The sequence below is a fragment of the Phoenix dactylifera genome, chromosome 1, assembly GCF_051530095.1.
Source record: "Phoenix dactylifera cultivar Ajwa chromosome 1, Ajwa_hap1_PhDact_Kaust_v1.1, whole genome shotgun sequence".
Classification (NCBI taxonomy): Eukaryota; Viridiplantae; Streptophyta; class Magnoliopsida; order Arecales; family Arecaceae; genus Phoenix; species Phoenix dactylifera.
This window is the reverse complement of record NC_143190.1, coordinates 6673487-6695278: the sequence shown is the minus strand read 5'-3', so window position 1 is coordinate 6695278 and position 21792 is coordinate 6673487. Positions and strand designations below refer to the sequence as shown.

The window sequence follows — 21792 nt, the reverse complement described above, 5'->3', positions numbered from 1 at the left end:
TATAGGAGGAGAAAGAGATTTTGAAGGAGAAGAAGGACCTCACGGATGTGACAAATGGCTCGACAAGAAAGAAAATAGATGGAGAGGTTGAATAAGAAAGAAAATAGATATGGTCGATGATCTCCCTATGGACGATATCTCTTAGCATATATAATTTATATATATATATATATATATATATATATATATATATATATATATATATATATATATATATATATATATATATATTAAAAGTTACAAGATTGATGGACTTCTTTAATAGAAAGAATCCTATATATCCTATTTGAGTTTTAGATTATCTCTGTTAGAGAAAATATATATATATATCCTATATATATATTATCCTATTTTTGTTCACCAAACATATGCTTCCACGGATTCTCACAACCGGACTTCAAAATTGGACGGCTGGCTTCTCCAAAAAAAAAAAAAAAAAAAAAACTTCTCAAAAAAATCTGACGGCTTGGGATACAACTATGGCAATTCGTCAAGCGTTTTCGATTACAGAGTCTCGTGCGGGCCCTGGCACGGACGAGCATGCTTGCATGCGCGAGTTTAAAAGTTTAAACCATCATTTGAACTCGAAACAAGTTAAACAATCAGCAATCATTGTGGCAAATGGATCGTTCGAAAATCTTAATCCCGTTTGATCCTCTCCATGAAATAAGTGGCGGTAACCAACCCCATCGTTTTGCTCAAGAGGACTTCAAAAATCTTATAATTCCGGGACTCACTAAAATCATTTTCTAGATCATGATGCGACGGGAATTTAATGGAAAACATGGTCGTAGAATCGGCCTCTTGGGCACGCAAAACAACAAAACAAGTACGCGTCTCGTGGATGCTTCGTATGTGAGACTTCCTGCAATCATGAAACGTCAAGGAAATGTGCCTTCTAAGCTTCATGATCCGAGATCTCTGCCGTGACACCAAAACTATCTGCGTTCAAGAGCGCTGCAAACCTAAAACATGTCTTTATAGATACAGATATTTTTTTCAAAAATGAAAATTCATCTCATTTGTTTAATTCTTGCTTAATGCAGAGAGACAAAGTGGATTCTATCAGCTAAAAGTGAGAGTGCGTTTATTGGATGATATCGTAACTATGATTGTAGTTATGCCAGTTGGGCTTCGCCGGCTGACTAAGATTTGTTTCATACTGCTTTCAAACTTGAACTTTGAGATTAAGTTTGATTTGTTTACCATTAATTATTTCAAGCTTAATGCAAGTTTAATTTTGAGATGAGTAGAATATGAGGCTACTTGATCAGCATAATAGTCCTAACTCCTAAGTTTAACTGAAATCAATCCAAGCTTGAATCGAACTTGGATAATTGCAGTTTGAGTCAATCTGAATATATTAAGCTTGGTTTTGAGTTAACATTTAATTGGCTCAAAGAGTAAACAAAATATATTTCATTAAAGTTGTATGGAACTAAGCCTGATCAAGCTAAATTGATCTTTAGCTCAGCTTGAATTTAATTTTGAGCTTGTTTTGTTCAAGATTGATTTATTTGGCTTTGCATTGAGCTTGATTCGAGCTTTTCTCAAGCTTAACTTGACCTATTCAATTCATTTAATGGCATTGATCCATCATAATCAATATTTCTTCTCACATGATTATGTTTATATATATATGCTTTTTTCTATAACATCAAACATGTAACAAATGACATATGAGCTCTTCATTTTTTTGATTTCCATATATAATTTGATTTTTTGTGTAAAAACTTATGCAGGCTTGTGTCTAGTCCCACACCGGCTATATGCTAAATAAATCTTAGGTACTTTTATAAAGTCAAAAAATCCAAATAACATTTTCTAGCTAGCATTTTTGGGTGAGGTCTAAGTTGTTATAATTAGTATCAGAGCGGATCCAACAGCCCATGTGAACTAGGAGATATTGTAGCATGACCCTATTTGGGCCGATCACAAACTAATCGTGGTATTTATGAGTGGATTTGAATGGATTTAGATCCTTACACTACAAAAAAAAGAATAATCTTGACACTTTTTAATGCATATACCGAAGCTTATAAGCGTCGGTATTTTTATTACCGATACTTTTTAAAGCATCGCAGAAGCGTCGGCAATGTTAAAGTGAAAATTTTATTTACCGACGCTTTTGAAAAGCGTCGGCAATAAAGGAGGCTTTGCCAATGATTTTAAATATCGGCAATACTTATTCTAACGATGCTTTAAAGTGTCGTTAGAGTTATTTTTTAAAATATATATATTTAAAAAGTCTAATTAATTTTAGGGGGCCAAAAAAAAAATCTGGATCTAGCTGGAGAGAGAGATTAGCAGACATTCTAACCTCTACCGAAAATAAATTTAACAAACTTAATTTTAAAAAAAGCCCAATTTTTGATTTTCTTATCTATTACTAGTTCCTTCTGATTCTTCTTCTTATAATAGCACAAGATAGATAACCCCAGAAAGTTAAAAAAAGAATAAAATTAGAAAAGAAATTACACAAGAAGAACAACAGATGCCCAATTTATTGTTTTTTTTTACAAATTACAATAGGAAGCATATTACAATATTTGCCCAATTTATATTATGTTTCTTTTTCTCCTATCAAATTATCTTTTACAATAGAAATAACACAGAAAGCATATTTACAAATTATAAATTAAAAATTACAGTAGAAATAACACAGAAAGTATCTCCTAACCCTAACCCCAACCTCAATCCAACCTCCACCTTCGACTCCACCGCTCGGAGCCCCGCGGTCGCGTGGATTTGAGGAGGTAATGGTCACCGATGGGGTTGTTGCAAGGGTTGGGTGGCGATCGGGTGACGAGGAGGATCCGGGACTTGCCTCCGGTGACCTAGGACAGGAACCTGGGTTCTCACTCAGGGGTCGGCATCACTGCTTGTTCCAGTCGGAGATCTTGGGCTAGATCACCATCAGATGAAGGAAAGGGGGTTGGGATCAGAGAGGAAAGGGGGGGTTGGGATGATGGAAAGCTGGTTGGGATCGAAGAGGAAAGGGGGGTTGGGATGATGGCGGCTGGGTTGGAAGGGGTTAGGAATTTCGTTAGAGGGGGGTACAATTGGCCTCTGATGACACTTTCTAAAGCGTCGTCTTAGTGGACGATTAGGCCTCCGACGATGCTTTGTAAAGCGTCGTCTTGGAGGGAGATTAGGTCGGAGACAATTGGGCCTCCGATGACTCTTTCTAAAGCGTCACGTTAGCGCACTAAGGCTTTCGACAACGTTTTTAAAAAGTGTCGTGTCAGGTTAGGCTTCCGATGACGCTTATAAATGTCATCGTAGTTCTCTTTCCACTTTTGACACTTTTAAATGTTGTAATATACTAATGCTACTCACTAGCATCGGCAAAATTTGGCGCGGTGACTAAATTAGCGACGCTTCTTTATAGCATCGGCGGATCACCATCAAAAAACCCTCTTTTTCCTATAGTGTAACTTGGCGCAGATGCCAATGCTTAAATGGGGAGAGCAGTGTGGACCCATGCAAGCATTTGTTTGGTCCTACATCAGCTATGTATTAGATAGATCTCCAATACTTATACAGAGCCAAGGAACCCAAATAACATATTCTAGCTGGTCATTTTAAATGAAGTCTTGAGTTATTACAAATAGTATTAGAATAGACCTAGCCTATTGCCTATGTAAACTAAGAGATACTATAGCACAAGTTCATTTAGGTAAGACCGCAAGCTTATCATGGTATTTGTGAGTGGATCTGAATGGATTTAAATCCTTGCCTGATAGGAATGCCTGGGCTTAAATGGAGAGAGAGAGCATGTGAGGACTTGTATAAGCATATCTTTAGTTCCACATCTACTATATATTGGGTAGATCTTAGGTACTACCAAAGAATCCAAATAATACTTTTTAACTTGTTTCTTAGATAAAATCTTGTGTTATTACAATTTATAATGAAAATCTTGACATAAGCGCCAATATTTTTTATTAATTAAGATTGGTAATAAAGTAAGATGATCAATATGGTGAAAGGATCTTAATCTTTAGAAGAGAATGGCTAATTCTTGTGAGAAGATGTTTTGCCATGTTGACTGCTGCTCAATGCAGCCAACTGAAAATTTTCAAATAGATAATGTATAACAATGAAAAGGTTTCGACAAAAGTATTCATTTAATAGAGGTGTACTCGTCCAATATATATTTGCTTTTGATGATATATCATCAAGAAGATCTCAATGAAAGCATCTAGAACCGTTCCTGCTTCATCTATAGCCAGGTTCATAAAATTGAGGATCGACTTATACCAACCAAAAGTAGGTACTGAAAAATGCAAAACCAAGAGTCAAAACCCATGAAGGGAGTCGATGGCTATGCATGGATATGTCCTAAAAATTCCTTGACATGGCATTTTCGGCCTTCATATTCTAATTTTGATTTTCTTATTTTCTTGTCTAAAATACCATATTTTTATAGGAAAGAATTATTAGGAGGAAAACAAGGCTCAGTTTCATGCATGGTTGGGTATATACAAAACAGGAAGAGTCTAGTTTACAGAATCTTGATTGCAAGACAACCCTACTGGCAATAAATCTTTGGATTGATAGTTGTACACCAAGTATTTTGGACTCCGTCAGGACCAGTGCAATAATCCGAGATCAAGATCTTAATATAACTAGACGCTGACCACATTCAGATCCAGCGAGTTGGACTCGAGAGTCTGATGAAGATCCACGAAGTTCTCTGTTGTGGTAAAAATTGACAGGTTTATAAGAACCGTCTACGCTAATGTCCTCTTGTTAGTTTAACATACTCAAGCCAACCCTAAAGAGGCCAAGATCATTCATTTTGGGCCCCAAAACTAGCCGGGAAGTAGTGGTCCAAAAGCAGTGAGCATCACCATATGTAATTATGACTTACAACCCTTGTAGCCACTTCAACGCATTTGGCTTAATCTCGAACTAGAGGGGAAAAAGAAAATAAAGTATCCATTCCACAGGCCAGTCACATAAATTATCCGAAAGTTATATTTTCATACAAATAAATCAGATTCAGCATGAGGAAAACACAAAGCAGCACACAAAAACAAAGATGCAGGCACTATGTCACATATAACATGTTGAAAGCTTGGACCTTCCATTCATCAAACATAGAGCTCAATCAAAATCCAGTGACCATCCATCCTACCTCACTTTCAAACCTTAACTTCCTTCTCCTCAACCTTCTCCAAGCTCTTCACATCCACCTTCTTGTGCCTATACCATGATGCGCAAGCCAGGTATATCCCAAAGTTCACCGCACTGAGTCCAGCCAACAGCCAATAGAAGTAGTCCAATCTATCCCTGTTCAAATTATTCCCGGCCAACCACCCTGCACTCACTTTGTTCACCACCTCCACCGCCACCGAGCTCCCGAAGTACCCCAACCCCAGGGAGCACCACGAGATCGCCGTCGACAAAGACTTCATCCCCGCCGAGCTCTCCGCGTAGAAGAACTCCAGCAGCCCCACCAACGTAAACATGTCCGCGGCGCCGAAGATTCCGTACTGAAACGATAGCCAGAAAACGCTCACCGGCAGCGGCGCGGCTGAGTCGACCAAACCGTGTTCAAATGCTACGGACCGACGCCGTCTTTCTACGAATCCGGCGACGGCCATCGAGATGGCTGCGAGCACGAGCCCGATGCCGATTCGCTGGAGGTGGCGGATGCCGGTGGGGATGCCAGTGAGGCGGCGCGCGAGGGGGACGAAGATGCGGTCGTAGATGGGGATGAGGAGCATCATGAAGACGAGGGGGATGATGGGGAGGGAGGCGGAGGGGATGCGGAAGTGGCCGGCGATGCGGGTGTCCATGGTGGTGCCTTGCTGGACCGAGAAGGTCTGGAGCTGAGCTAGGCAAACGTTCATGCACACCGTGCTGAGGATTATCGGCACCATTCGGAGGAGGATCTTGGTCTCCTCGACCTGCGTCACCGTGCACATCCACCATGAGCTGGGGGGGGTCGCGTACGGGGTGCCGTCAGGATTTGTGGCGATGGCGGCGCGGTCTAAGAACCTAGAGTGGAGGTGAAATTAGAAACTTTAGTTTAAGAATTCATGCATGCAGCTTCTTGATGTGATGGTAGTTGAGAGGTGAGCAATTGCACACACCCGAATTGGTCGGTTCTTTGGAGGAGTTCGGTGTTGGGGCCAGCTTCTTTGCCAAAATCGACTTCATGCAGCTCGTCGGTCATCGCCGGCACAGGTCGTCTCCGGTTCCGGACAGAGGCCACCAACACCTGAGATGGTGCACCAGTGAATTTTAGGCTTGTGGAAAATTTTTCAAAGCGATGCAGCAAATAGCATTGCATATATATATATATATATATATATATATATATATATATAGTGAACGACTTGAAATATCGCCAATACCTGGAGGATCCGTGTGAGGGCGCTGCCTCCGGGGACGTTGTTCCGGAAGGAGGAGCGGCCCATGGAGAGGAAGGAGACGGCGAATAGGATGGAGACGGCGCAGACGCCGAAGCCCCACTCCCAGCCCTGATTGGTGCTGATCCACACCACCAGCGTCACCCCCACCGCCGCCCCCGTGCTGAGGCTGAAAAGAAACCAGTTGAAGAAGCTCGAGAGCGAAGGAAGCTCCCTGGGGTCGTTCTCGTCGAACTGGTCCGCCCCCAGCGCCGGCAGCGCCGCCTTCACCCCGCTCGTCCCCAACGCCACCATGTAGAGCCCCGCGTAGAGAATGGCAGCTTGGCCTCCCTCGGCCGGCTTGCACTGGTTGGTGATCAGGCCGTGGCATGGCTCGGGTCGCCAGGATGGGAAGCTGGCTTGGAGCGTCAAGAGAATGTATCCCTGTTGTAAGAAAATTATAGAAGTGAGAATATATAACAACAAATGTTTTTTCTAAGCTATTATCACTTCAAGCAAATTGAGGCTTAGAGATGAAACAAACCCCTAGAGAGGGGCTTAAACTGCCTTGCAGAAAAGGTGAAGTCTGTGGGCTTCACTCCATACATGCAATAGCTTAAATTTTTGAGCTATAAGTATGTAATAAGGAGTATCAAAGCTACACCCAGTATACATCACAGCCTCAAGGGTCTCTCATTGAAGATACTACAGCCAGCTAGTTAGAAACTAGGGAGAACTTATTTCAAGAATTTTTTGGGGGGGTAACAAACCCTTCTGCAAACGAAATTTTTAGATAATAATTTTGGTTTTGCAAGGTTATTTGTCTACTTATGTATTAGCATAGCATTGCTCCTCGTGGTTAGCTCCGTATTTAACAAAAATTATCTAGCAGTTCAAAATCTAGATTTTTTAATTCTAATACTTATCTTCTCCCTCAAAAAATCAAAAAGATCTAATATCTCAGCTATTTAATAGGTGGATGGTATGGGGATGTATTGTGGCTAAGATGGAAGGCTTGAGGAATTCTAAATAATCAAAATATTTGTACTTTATTGCCAACATATATAGAAGGATCTAGATATTAATTATATCAATAAATATATTTTTTGAGCAAATATATTTCATGTTTTGGAATATTTTGCATCGATGTATCATGTTGTATCCTTCCATTCCTTATTTAAAGGCATTTCAAAACCAAATCGAAAGAGAAACTGCTATCACCACCAAAACTATCCGCACTTACCAGCAGCTCAATGCATCCAAAGATAACGCAGGTCTTAAATCTTGACAAGTAGGTATCGGATATGAATCCCCCAAGGAGGGTGAGAAGAAAGGAGGTCCCCATGAAGTTAGTGAGGGTGTTGGCCGACTTTGTCAGTCCAAAGTTCATGTAACCGAAGAAGTATATGACCAAGCTAACAGCAATTGAAACGAAGGACATGTTCTCAAGCCCCTCCATGGCTGTTTGAATCAAGCAAAGACATATGCAAGTAAAGAAAACAGAAGAAAAAAGAGCCCGGAAATAACCCAAAACATTTCGTTGCCATATAAAAATAAAAATGGTTAAGAGGCCTGACCATAGACAAATAAAGCAGCGCTAGTCCCTCCAAGCCTTTGTTTGCCATCTCCATCCCTGAAGAGGCCCTGTGCTCATAACAACAACTGAATCAGCAAACTGGGTAACATAATAATATTTGATAGATTATTGAGGTTTTGAGGCACACCATTTCTTTCTTAGGAATACTAGTTTTCTTATTACGAATAAGAGCTAAATGAATGATTAGTCACTCATCTATATTTCAGGATGTGGCTTTGCAATTTGTATCATCAGTGGTGTATATATACTGTGTCTGGGAATCTTTTGATTGATCATCTATGGAGAAACGGAAAGAAAACAACAAGGATGTCAGCAGCAACGAAGCAATTAAAAAGTCACAAGAATAGAAGTCAACTGCACACCTACCACTATTTTTCAGTTATTTTTTATGCTATTTCGCATATGACTATATGAGATGCTTCGGCTTGTCTCATTGACCTAATATTGAGAAGATACGAATCATTGATGCATGGATATAGTATAAGGGTGACGTTGGAATGTTGATAGGGTGCATTGAAGCGCACGCATACATCACATGGGAAAGTTTTCATGATACCTTCTGTCTATAGTTTCAGAGATTTGGCTTATAAGGTCAAATATCATTTAGTTTTGTTGAAAAGCCCAAAGGAGTTCATTATAGTATGTCATCAATAATTAAAGACCTAAGCTTTTGAGCCAGCCATCAGCCACCTGTTTGCCGACCTCCTAAATATTATTTCATCATAGACATCGTGCATTATAAGTAGTTTCAAGTTCCAACCATATGCGAATAGCCATGCAATGACATTGCTTCCGTATTAAATACATATTTGGTTGACTATAGTACAGCCATTTCCTTTTATCCTCCAGGGGTGGGGAGGTGATTGTTGACATGGAGACCTACCAATTTATTAACATTGTCTCTATGTTTAGTTGCATAGTACAGTTTTTTTTTTTCAATTATTAGATGCATGAAAAAAGGTCATTGCATGGTAAAAAGCTATAGTAGAAGAAATACTATTCGGAGTAGATCTACCATGTATAATCCAGAACAAATACCAAACACACACAAAAAAAGGAGAAATTTGCGAGAAAAAGATAATAGTAGAAGAAAAAATTTGGCAGAAAAAATAAATTTATTCAAAGAAAAACAAAAGCCAAAAGAATGAGTCTGGCTTCTATCACAAAAATGGCTTCTATCACAAAAATGCCTTACTAAAGAGGCTCCACCCACAAAAGGAATTCTCTTTTAGTTTTTTTATGTAATTTTCTCCCCCCTATATATAAAACAACACTTTCTCTCCTGCTATAAAAACAATATCATCTTCTGCTAAAAAGCAAAAACATCCATATCCCACTTCAACAAAAATAAACTTAACTATATTAAGCTCAAGGCTCAACCTCACTAAATTAAACTAGTACTAAGACAAACTATTTCAACTAATATTGGAATAGAAAATAAAGATAAACTAAGAATAATATCCTGGCACAAATAGGACTAGCAATGGACTTCCGACAAAAGCTTGGACTGATAAGTGCAATAGCATGGATTTGACGCTTGAGATAATCACTTTGTATTGAAAAATGCCAAAGATATGTGTGGTTACAGTTCACTGCTTAACCTTTTAATTTGTATCTCAATTTAAGTGAACTATGTTATATGAATTTGGCGCTATGAGAGGACTAATTAAGCTGCACCATTAAACCATAAGGTGGAGGTTACAATACGATCTTTTGGAATATAAGTTAGTTTCATGTATGTGATCATTAACTAGATCTGGTTTAATCATCAAAACAATCTGAAACATCCAAGTCTCTCTACTAGAAAACAGCTCCAACAAAGTCATCATATATACTATTACAAGGAATGGCAAGTGTATGAATTCTTCCAATCTTGCATACATAAACTTTGGAGAAAACAATATCAACCATTGTACAAGTCACCCACTAAATTACTATTCAGTTTGACATGGCAAGCAGAGATTGGTGTGGTACATGGAAGGTTGGTTGTGTGCGTTGGGAACCAACCAATGAATGAATCCAACTTCTACATCATGTAAATGAATTGAGCGAGCTATCCGTTGGACAATCTCTATCTCTTTTTTTAAAAAAAATATTAAACACTTTCTACAGGAGAGAGAATATTTACGCTGTGGGATGTAACAGGCGTGCGGCAGCAGAGTTTGTCTGCCGGCTGAGCTAAAACGGTAATTAAGTTTCAGCCCAAGTGTTGTCCTATTAAGAGGACATATGGAATTGGAATCTCAAGTACCTAGATAAATTAAAATAGAGCAATTGCTTATTTCGATGAATGAATGCTCCGAACTTAATTTAATTGGTTCCTGATAGCATCTTGGCTGATGGTTGCCATCACGAGATGCTATTTGGCTGCAATACAGCTGAAAAAAATGTTGACATCCACGCAGCAAAACTATCCAACCGGACCAAACCTAATACCAATATGCCCGAGGCCGGCTCTTGCTGCTTTCGCCGTCACGGGTTGAATGATTCGTCTTTTCTTGCGATGTCTACTGTTGGATCGCACAATAGCTACTTCGAGATCTAAATAGATGAATGAGAAAGAAAAGTTCAGAATACTTTGAGTTTTGTACTGGATGCTATCTGCTGGTTGGCATTGTAAAGGAAGATCGACCATTCTTTCACACGATAGATACAACCCGAACCCTATGTTTTGAATTTTGATGGCAGATGGGGGCATACCAGTTTCTAGCTTTCTACATGGTCTTTACAAATACAAGCACATGCGATCAAGACAAGAAATTAGGTTAGGTAGACTTGTAGGTTGTTGTCAAGTTGACATGATGGGAAGAGAACTAATATGTAGGGTTGTACGTTGGAGAGATTAACGTTAGGATTATAGGAGGTCTACTTCTACTATCAAACTAATTAATAGCTTTAATACCCTCAACCTAACTTGCTAATGGGCTCGGCTTGCTTTTACCCTACAAAATACACTAAAGCAAAAAAGCAGGTCACAAGTAGGTTAGGTCTAGTTGGTTATTCTTAATATCACGCTATACACCATCAACTGTATATGTCTTGCTCCTATATATAGATTTGCTCCTATGGGGTCCGGCGGGAGGGCATACGGTTCTGAAGGGCGATGGTGGACTCCTGGGGTTGATGGAGACGAAGACGCCATCGTAGCGGATATCTCAGCTTTCAAGGTGAGGCTGATGAGGCTTCCGATGTATGAATCCACAGCTAAGGCTGCAAATGGGTCGGATCGACCCGAGACCCGACCCGACCCGAATTTTAGGACCTGCGGGTCCGGGTCGGGTCCTAAAATTGGACCCTAATCATTTTTTGGGTCGGATCTAGGTTCACCGAACGGACCCGATCCGATCCGAATGGATCCGAAGAGAGAAAGAAAGAGGAAGAAAAAGCAAAATAGAGTTTTTTTTTCTTTTATTTATGTGGGTCGTGGCACTATTGGTCCGTGAGGATCCTCTCTCGGTCCATTACACTGTTGATACCTCTGGTGTCTCGGTAGCATGCTTTTTTTTCTTTTTTTCCTACTGTTTTTTGGTTTCTGTTTTTGTAAACTTTTGCAGGGAGGAACTGAGGGAACACCGAACTGAATATGGGTCATGTGCCAGTTTTCTGCAATGGAATTAGATTTTGGAAGAAGGTCTGGGATTTTTTTTGTCCTCGTGAGAGGGGAGCCGGGAGACACCAAGTTCCGTCCAATCAGTCATATGGACAAAAAATAGTGTGATATGAAATTTGGCTTGTAGACCGACTTAATCAGGGGTCATCTGTTCTGACTGGAGGTCAATTGCAAGTCTTTCAAGTCATGGATCACCCAGCACCTCATAATTATGATATGACCAAATTAGAGTTGCGCAAATCCTTTCCCAAAAGCACAAAAAATTGGATCCAATTTGGACCCGAATCCGATCTAATTCGGACTCGGATCCGATCCGAACCCGACTCGGACCCGACCCGATCTTCAACCGGGTCGGATTTGGGTCCAAAATTAAGACCCGAACAAAAAACCTAGTCGGATCGGGGTCACCCAGGACCCGACCCGATCCGACCCATTTGCACCCGGACCACAGCCGATGAGGACGAAAACGAAGATGAAGACGTGCCGGAGCTAGATCACTCAGCGGACGCCATTGTCGGGCACTGCTCGCTAGGATGCTTCGATTCTTGCCCTAACCAGGGGGGAGAGGGGTTAGGGATTGGGAGAAGCCTCTGGAAGAGGCATCCGACGACGCTTTCTAAAGTGTCATCACACTTCCGGGAGGGGCAAGATGCAAAAGGTAGCTCCAACGAGGCTTTCTAAAGCGTCGAGGAAGCGTCGTCTTAACTTAGCATGGGTGGAAGGGCCTCCAACGGTGCTTTCTAAAGCGTCGTCTTAGCTTAAAGGCCTCCGATAATGCTTTTAGAAAGCATCATGTCGTCTTAGTCTTGGCTTCCGACGATGCTTTTTAGAAAGTGTCGTGTTAGCCAGATCAGTTTTGGTCTCCGACAATGCTTATAAGCATCATTAGAGGCCAAAGTTTTCTATAGGATTCCGATGATCCGGATTCCTCTCGACGCTACTGAAAATCGTTGGCAAATTATGGCATAGTGACCAAATTGCCGACGCTTCTTTTTTTGCATTGGCAGCTAAGAGTCGGAGAAACCCATTTGAGCTGTAGTGAATGATGGGCACATTAGCAATTTTTCCTAGAAGGTGGTGACTGTAGCAGCATTTTTCTAATTAGTTTTACGTAGGAGTAATGTTGCAGGGCCCAATTGTGATACCAACCAAGACGAACCCCGGATACTGGCATGGCATATGCCAGAAAAAGAGTTTGGTAAGATTCAGAGAGTGGGTTCCATCCATCGAGGAGGTGAAGCCATTTAGTGGTACTGTTTCTTGCTGTAGCATCTCCGAAGTAAGGGAATATGCCGAGTTGGTGGAAGGTCCATGTCATTAATTTCCTTCCCAAAGATTAAAATCATGCCAGTCCAAAGATGATGCTTTTAATTATACCATTGTGTATGGTGACCATTGGGAATATGCTCTCTCTCTCTCTCTGTCTGTCTGCGCGCGTGCAACGGACGTCGGTTGGCCGGCCTAGTTTGCTCGGATTGGAGATCCGACCTACAAGTAAAGATTAGATCAAATATTGTTGCATTTGATCCGGTATTAGACTCTCCAATGCTTAAATCAAATAGAGTTTTGATGCAACAACAAAGAGAAGATCTGAAAGTACGAATAATGTAGAACAAAGTGTAAGATATGTCTTGTATCCAAAAATCTCTAGCTCTATTTATAGAGACAAGCATGGCATCAATGTATATAGACAAGCTATAACTGTCCGTCTTTATTTGCACCACTTAACCATGCGGAGCTGTAACCGCTCCTTCTGATCCGCCCTAGCGCCAAGCATGCATGACATGTGGCATCTTGCCATCGGTCGGGTGGATCCAGGTGGCATTAAACTCAGGGCATGTTTATAATAACGGGTGAAACAACATATAATTACTCACTAATTTTTAGTGCAAGCTAGCTACTGCAAAAGTTCTCTTATGTTCCATTCCATGTTCATACCATCCATACACCAGTTTGTGTTCCTCCTGAGAGCCAACCACAGCAGATCAGCTCTTGCAATGGATGCTCCATCAGCACTGATATAGTCGCAGTCAAATAGTCATCCCGGGCTATAAGGTTTTGGTCACCGAGTAAGTGGTCCTTCCTTTAATAAATAAATGTTTTGCCTTCTTGGGAGGATAAACTAAACGATTTCAAAAGGAGATAACCAATAAGAAACTAAACGTGAAAATGTTTTGTCCAAACGTGGCATTGAGATTGACGATTTTTTTTTGTCCTCGATGATGAAAAGATAGGCGTGAACCACCCATTTTATTAATAAAGAAGAAGAAAATTCAGTGATCTTAGAGGATATCAAGGACAACTATGAGAAACCAAGCCTCAATTAATAGAAGTGAAGAGTGGACAGCAACCACAAAGAGAATAGCAATGAAATGTCTGCCTCAAAACCGAAAGAAACGGCAAAAGGGTATTCTAGAGACCCTCTCATCGCATCTGGAGTTAGGGTTGGAAAAGGATCAGGTAAGCCACCAAGGTGGTAGCCCAGTTGGAACGGAGCGTTTGCTTCCAACCAAGTGGTTCCAGATTCGAAACGCGCGGACGTCGATTAAATTCGGAGACCGGATGCCCCACGCCTGGATACGGGGTCTGAAAGCGCTACTGGTCGGCTGGTAGCCTGGGTGGTGCCAGGTGTGACGTACTCACACGGAGGATCGGGTCGGGTAACCGAGCCGGCCCACGGGTGGGGAGGGTATGAGTAAAATAGGTCGGGGTGCCCAACACACGACTCGGTCTACCCACATCGAACATTCTCCTGGCGGGGTGGGGGCCCAGTGGTCGGGGCTGCTACGCGGGGGTGGGCTTGTCCCTTCCTCCCCCCTTCCCCTCTTGTTAAAACAAAAAAAAAAAGGATCAGGTAAAGGTGTGGCCCGGTTTAGCCCAAAATTTTTTTAGAGCTTTAGGCAGGGCTAAGACTCGAAATTATTTGAGAAAATCAAGCACAAACTCGATCCAAATCTAATTGGGCCAGCCCGAATTATTTTTTTGGACCAAAAATTAGACTGGCACCGAACCTAAAAAAGAATTTTTTGAATGACAATCAAAATAAATTAGCTATAATTCAATATCTAGCTGTCAAATTAAAGCAAATATAAAACAAATGAAATATTCAACCACTTAAACATACTTTGAAACTCACTAGCCCACTAGCCTAATTGAACTCGTTGGAGACACGAAGTATTGAGTAGGCTCATTTTGGAATAAGCCAAAATGATTGAACTGGGCTAGGTTCGGGTTTGAATTCTAACTTAGGCTCGTTCTGAGCCAATGATTTATCCGAGCTCTGGCTAAAAAATAAATAAGCTCTATATTTATACCCAAACTTAGTCCAAAATTTTGTCAGGCATAGCCCCAGCCCGACCCAAAGTCAGCCCCGCCCGCTAGGTTTTCAGCATGCTTGCGCCCATTTCCAGACCTATGTGGAGTAAAGATTAGAGGTTCTTTTGAATAGAGATGCCATGCCAACTCGCCATGGACATTTCAACCAATATGGTTGGAAACTCCTAACAACATTTTAATCATACAATCTTTGGTAGTCTGAAGATGAATGCGACCAAAAGGCGTTTAGATGTTTTTCTCATGACTTTCTTGCAAGGTTGCATTTGTTTTTCTCACGTTGGCATCACTAGACGAGTAGGCATAAGTATTGCCTCATGATTTTTTAATTGTATTATTGAAGCATCAAATGGATGAGATATCTTGGGAATTATGATAAAGAATATTATGTTTATTTATTTTTAATTTGACTTTCTTAGGCAGCATCTCTCTTTAGGGAGGCTGGAGAAAGACAGCCACCAGGTACTTCATTCTTGAATTTATTTGCTTGATCAATGGTTTGATGTTCTTTTTTCTTTTTGAAAAAAATGGAATGCACTGCCACGAATTTGGGTAATCTAATTACCTATATCATGTCCTTGTCCTGGGCTTTCTGTATGTATTTTGAAATTATTTGAGGTTACTCACTGATCTTTGTTTTACTGATATATTTCTTATAGGAACCATTAACTTGATTTTGATTATGTTTTACTCTCCTGAAATGATGATATGAGTGTAATTTGTAATCCCTCCCGTCTTGAATTATGGATCTGGCGGCAGTGGTGGGATCTTGGAAGAATTTTAAATACGAATAAATTAGGGCGCATATCATTAGTAAAACTGAAATCGGAATGGATATGGATCAGATACTAGCATATTTGTATCCACATTTATTTTGTTTAACGAATATAGATAGGATTACGAATATTAGTCGGATGCAAAAATTTATATTCATATTTATTTTAAAGAGATACAGGTACAAAATGAATACCAAAAGTATTGTTATAAATACAAATATAAATTGAATAATTAAATTTTATTATCACAGAATCAAAGATATTACTAAGTGCGTAATAAATCAAGTTAATAACATATTAATGCAGTCATTTATTTTTGTAAAAGTTTATCCATATTTATATCCATTTGTTTTTGATAAATATAAATACTAATAAGAATATTAGTTGAATACTCAAAATTCTATCCATAGCTGAACTCATTCTAATAAAAGCTTGTTTGGATATTCCTATGAAATTGGGCTGGAAATCATATAGGAATCAGACGACCCATCTAGTTTACATTTTGTAAAAGCTGGTTCAAATCTAACCCAAATTCTAATTTTTGTACTGCAAATATATATATATATATATATATATATATATATATATATATATATATATATATATATATATATATATAATTTTTTCTTTTCATGAGATTTGAGTAAAATATTATTATTTTTATTTTTTCTCATAAAAAACTTTCAAATTATGTCAATCAAACATTCAACCCTCTCACACACATGAAATAATAATCAACAAAAGTTTGACCAAGAAAAAAATAAAAATACATCTTTAGATATCCCAAATAAACTAGCACGCAGAAAGAAAAATATTATTTGGATGTTAAAAAAAATATTTCGGCTAAAAATATCCTCCATTAATTTGAATGATTAATAAAAAACTATCGTATGATTTCTAAGCCTACCTAAACCCTTGTAAAACACTTGAACTCCTCCTGATTAAATAAAAAATATAAAAAGAAAAATATTGTGAAAAAAACTGTAGTTTGGCTGATCGTAAAATTAGCGTTACTAACAAGCACAGCATCAATTAATTGCGAGCACTCGGCGTTTCTTTACTCTGTTCGACGTATTAGGCATAAATACCCTCGGTATTTTGGCTTTATATCTAGGTTACCCACTAGATAGATCTGTAAATAATTAGCAAAAGAACGACCATTTATATTACCAAAGGATCCTCTCACTCCTCACGTCTCTTTTCTTCCTGTAGGGAGAGAATTGTTTGAGAAATTTTATTCCCAAAATGGACCTACGCGAGTCGATCGGAAACCAGACCGCCTTCTCACTCCAGCTCGCGAAGCACGTCGGCTCGGCCGCCGCGCCCGACGCCAACGTCGCCTTCTCCCCGCTTTCCGTCCACATCGTCCTCGCCCTCGTCGCCGCCGGCGCCAAGGGCCCCACACTCGACCAGCTTCTCTCCTTCCTCCGATCCCCCGCCGCCGGCGACCTCAACGCGCTCTCCTCCCAGATCGTCGCCCTCGTCCTCGCCGACGGCTCGGCCGCCGGCGGGCCACGGGTCTGCTTCGCCAACGGCGTCTGGGTCGACGCCTCCCTCTCCCTGAAGCCCTCTTTCAAGGAGCTCGTCACTTCCACTTACAAGGCCGAGGCCAAGGCCGTCGATTTCCAAGCAAAGGTGAGAGTTTTGTTCTTATTTCTTTCGCTTTTTCACTAAAAGTAGATAAAAATTAGATTTGGGGGAGTAAATAACCTCCGAGTTCTTAGATTTTGTTATTTAATTTGTTATTTACTGATACTTTTTAATCTTTACATGATTATATAATTTTTCTACTGGATTTACAAAGTTTCTAAAAAGGAAATCTAGATTTGGGCGAAGCTGACAGTCAAAAATTTGATCTTTATGAGAAAGAGATTCATACTTCCCAATTTCGTTGTATTTAATCACATAATTAAAGATGCTTTGGGTAATATTACACCGTTAACATCTTGAGCACTGAGCTGCTATGATGTGAAAAGAAAAATGTCACACTGTTTGTTATGTCTCTAGTTCTTATTTGAGTAAATTCATAGCAGTCACTACCTTTTATTTCCAAAGATGAATATGATGTTAATTTTAGAGATCTAACGAATTTTAGAGATCTAACGTATCAGAATTAGCCACTGAACTAATCCAGCATCAAATAACTAGGATTTAGTCTTAGTACCTTCCATTATTTTTTGGTTCACTCTTCTATTCCGTGTCTTTGGAGAACCGTCTGGTTGGTTGTTTATATGGTGACTGCTCTTTATTCGGGATGTTTGGGATTTTCAGCCTTAGGCCTAGCCATTTACTGGTTCAAGGCCTTTCCGCTTCGGCTCCATGGAGCCTCTGTTTCTGTTTACTTACAGTGAACTGAAAGGTTAGATTCATATGCTTTCTAGAAGATAGAAAAAAAACTCAGAGTGGTCTTATAATTCATAATTTGGTACCTACGTTACTTAGTTGATATAATACTTGCAAAGGTAAACTGGACTTGGATGCATCATCGCATGATATAGTTAGATCAAGTTCTGTGTCTGCATAAAGAATTAACATGTTTTAATATGTGAAAAGAGATTAATTTTGATAGCCTTTGAGTAAATTTAATCTTCATTTGTCCTTATTTTTATTTGTGTCTGTAACTTATGAGATCGTGATGGTAATGCTGTAACTATACTAATCCATCTTGATCATATGTGAGAAACACTTGCCTTCATCATTTACTAATCTGTTATTAAGCAATTCTGCTACCTTGGGTTTTGTGCAGCCATTCTATTGTCTCTGGAAAGACAATCCAACTGCGACATCTGATGTTATTCCTATCTGCATAAAAGTTTAGGGCAATGTCACTCGAACATGAGTATCAAGTGACCAAGTGTCTAGAAGAATCCAATACATAAACCTTCTAAAAATTGGACATAGTTTAGATCTTTTGTGTATGTGTGTGTGTGTGAATACGTATTGATGTAATCAAGATTCGCCGTCTTGGTACCAAACCCCATACCGGTGTCATACTAGCACAATATCGGTATAGTACGGTACGGAATTTTTTGGCATATCGAATGTCGCTACGCCACCCGTACCGGATACTGGTACCGAACCGGTACGGTACAGTACGCTCCTTTGGACCTTCATATACTTTTTTTTAGTGCCTAGTTGTCCACAATTATTATCATGAAGCACTATGCCCTTTTAATTTAACTGTTTTGAGCTCCAAATTCTACCAATCGCTATATTGCAGACCCAAATAGGTTCACATTCTGTAAACTTGTGAGTTAGGCAATTGTTAATTCCATGGCATCAATCTTTTCTCATTTTACAGCTGCCACTTAGTTTGCCTTCTTTATTATCAAATTGGTATCCTCTTTTTTTTCAAAAATTATCTTTTATTCTGTTACCTTGCAAGATATCTCGAGTGATAATTTTCTGTTTGAATATGAAGTTTCCGGGATCCTGAAATCAGTTTTTCTGCATGTTTTCATATATTATATGCTCCAGAATTAAATAATCTCGAGTGTGATAGAAAAGTTCAAAATTCTTTTGATAACAATGATTATTACTGAATCCTGGAGAGTATAATATACGAGAGCATGCAGAAAATTGATTTCACCTTATTATTATTCTTTAATGATCTGGGTCTTTAAGCTAGCAAAGGACCAATTTGTCTATCAGTCTAATACACACCCGTGTTTACCAGGAATAAGGGCATTCTAATTTTTCAGTGGCTGTGTCCTTTTCTTTCAAAAGGAATATATGAGAATGCAAGCAGTACCAAGGTTTCTTGTTATTCCTTACATGAACGAAAGAAAAGTTATCACATATAAGAACTTCTTAATGACAGAAATAGGCTATTTTATGTGCTCACGATTCCTTTTTTTTGAAAAATAATTGGGTTTTGCTTATGCCTCTCACTTTAGGTGTCCAAACTTTTAGCATTATTGATAAATTGCTGGTGCTACTACAAAAGAGTTAAATGTTATGGATTCGATTATGATGATGATAATATGATGTTTTTAATGATGTTCACTTTTCTATCAATGTTCTGTTGTTGATGGTGGTGTCATGGCCCTCTTTTGCCATTGGTGAAGGCTGCTGAAGTCGCAAATGAAGTTAATTCATGGGTTGAGAGTGTTACAGCTGGTCTTATCAAAGAGCTCCTTCCTTCTGGATCTGTTGACAGTACTACCAGATTGGTGTTGGGTAATGCACTTTACTTTAAGGGAGCCTGGGATGAAAAGTTTGATGCATCTTCAACTAAAGACTCTGCATTCCACCTGCTAAATGGAAGCTCAGTTCAAGTACCTTTTATGACTAGTAAAAAAACGCAATTTGTCTCTGCGCATAATGGTTTCAAAGTCCTTAGGCTTCCTTATGAGCAGGGTGAGGATAGAAGGCAATTTTCTATGTACATTTTTCTACCTGATGCACAAGATGGTCTGTGGAGTTTGGCAGAGAAGTTGAGTTCAGAATCTGACTTCTTAAATTTGCACCTTCCGACTCAAAAGGTGAAACTGGGAGATTTCAAGCTCCCCAGGTTCAAGATATCATTTGGGTTTGAAGCATCTGAAGTTTTGAAAGATTTGGGACTGGCATTGCCTTTTAGTGGGAATGGGGATCTGACAGAGATGGTCGATTCGCCTGTAGGTCATAAACTTTCTGTGTCATCAGTTTTTCACAAAGCTTTTATCGAAGTCACTGAGGAAGGAACTGAAGCTGCTGCTGCTACAGCTGCAGTGTTGATGAAGTGTTCAGCAGTACGGAACCCTCTGGACTTCGTGGCTGATCACCCATTTTTGTTTTTGATCAGAGAAGACATTACTGGAGTTGTGCTTTTTGTTGGGCATGTGATCAATCCTTTGCTTGCTGGGTAAATCTCCAGATGGAGTTGAAAGTTCTTCCGAGTGTACTGACTGTGAGAGATGTATGCATTACATGATGAATGATATCATCTAGACATGTTATGATCGTATGATAGTCCACATCAATGTTTAGCTGACTCTATTTTTGTTGTTTAATAGTCTTCACTGATTATAAATAGCTCTAATCTCTATCTTCTATTTAGTCTCGTGGTCTTAATATTGCTAATTCCCATGGTTATCTTGCTGGGATCACTTATTACCTAATGCTAGACAGTTGGTAGTAGCTGCTAAGACTAAAACTTTGAAAATCGATTCAAATATCACAAAATTAATTGTTGCTTATTACATTCTTGCTTTCTTTTCTTTCTTTTTTTTTTTTTTTGTACACCGGCCCCTCAGACCATATGTATATTAGTACCGCCATTCAGATCAAACAAGAGACACTGACCTAACAAAAAGGAAACATCCGCCTAGGTCACCCAAAGGAAACCTTTTGAGTGATGCGCCGCGTAAGAGGTCACATAGTCGGCCGCTATGTTAGCCTCTTGGTAAACATAAATGGTCCTGAAGGAGCCACACTCCCTAGCCATCCGTTGTATGTTAAGGAGCAAGGCCTGCCCGTCCGACTCAGAATCTCATGCACGGATCCTCTCAATCACAGAAGCCGAGTCGCTCTCCAGGTGGATGCACTCTGCACCTAGAATGTGCCTCGCAAAAGAGATGCCTTCCCATGCTGCTCGCAACTCCACTCCAGTGATAGAGGTGTCGAAAACCCATCACCCGCCTGCCGCCACAAACCTAGAATGGGGATCTCTGATGACAAAATCCATACTCCCTCTCTCACCGCGTTCAGTAGTGCTACCATCAAAATTTACCTTAAGAAAGCAAGGGGGTAGGGTATTCTAGGAAACTAAGACAAACCTGATCGCTGACTCAGCTGGATTAGAGACCCAGATGTCCCTAGCCATCTCAGGGGAAGAGGATAGTGCACTGCTGATGACCTCTGATGCATAAAGCAAGGCTCTGGCCACCACCACCTTTGAATGTAGCCACCTATCCTCGAAGACCCGAGCATTCTTATCCAGCCAAGTATGATAGGCCAAATAGGTATACCGAACCCCCCACTTCACCGTGTCTGGCCTCCTCATGGCCACCCTCAGCCGCATGAGGAAAACCGCTGACGGAAACCTGCCTTGCCTAACGTCAAGGGCGAGCTCCGCGCATCGCCACACTTGAGCCGCCCAAGGGCAGCTGAAGAGGGCATGGTAAATGGCCT

General features: G+C 40.1%; 2 protein-coding genes across 3 annotated transcripts; one reads left to right on the top strand and one right to left on the bottom strand.

Annotated features, from left to right (window-relative positions):
- Positions 1-4925: 4925 nt before the first annotated feature.
- On the bottom strand, positions 4926-8217 carry LOC103709186 (protein NRT1/ PTR FAMILY 4.6-like). Of its 2 annotated transcripts, XM_017843350.4 has the most exons (6): positions 8087-8217; positions 7940-8006; positions 7606-7823; positions 6369-6806; positions 6105-6232; positions 4926-6009 (listed from the first exon to the last, which is right to left on the bottom strand). In XM_017843350.4, exons 1-6 carry the CDS (start codon positions 8087-8089, stop codon positions 5151-5153), a joined length of 1713 nt encoding a protein of 570 aa, XP_017698839.2. In that variant the 5' UTR covers positions 8090-8217; the 3' UTR covers positions 4926-5150. The 2 variants fall into 2 exon arrangements, with proteins under 2 accessions (XP_017698839.2, XP_088575426.1); XM_088719300.1 differs by lacking the exon at positions 7606-7823.
- Positions 8218-16828: 8611 nt separating this feature from the next.
- On the top strand, positions 16829-20672 carry LOC103709152 (serpin-ZXA-like). Its single transcript, XM_039114351.2, has 2 exons — positions 16829-17313; positions 19746-20672. Exons 1-2 carry the CDS (start codon positions 16924-16926, stop codon positions 20526-20528), a joined length of 1173 nt encoding a protein of 390 aa, XP_038970279.1. The 5' UTR covers positions 16829-16923; the 3' UTR covers positions 20529-20672.
- The last annotated feature ends 1120 nt before the right edge of the window (positions 20673-21792 follow it).

What these genes read in the sequence shown, in the direction of transcription:
- LOC103709186 (XM_017843350.4), bottom strand. An exon ending in TTGGATGCATTGAGCTGCTG is followed by an intron (nt 6,807 to 7,605) that starts GTAAGTGCGGAT and finishes TTCTTACAACAG; the next exon opens with GGATACATTCTCTTGACGCT. An exon ending in CAAAGAACCGACCAATTCGG is followed by an intron (nt 6,010 to 6,104) that starts GTGTGTGCAATT and finishes CCTCCACTCTAG; the next exon opens with GTTCTTAGACCGCGCCGCCA.
- LOC103709152 (XM_039114351.2), top strand. Translation starts at nt 16,924, where the DNA reads ATGGACCTACGCGAGTCGATCGGAAACCAGACCGCCTTCTCACTCCAG. An exon ending in CCGTCGATTTCCAAGCAAAG is followed by an intron (nt 17,314 to 19,745) that starts GTGAGAGTTTTG and finishes CCATTGGTGAAG; the next exon opens with GCTGCTGAAGTCGCAAATGA.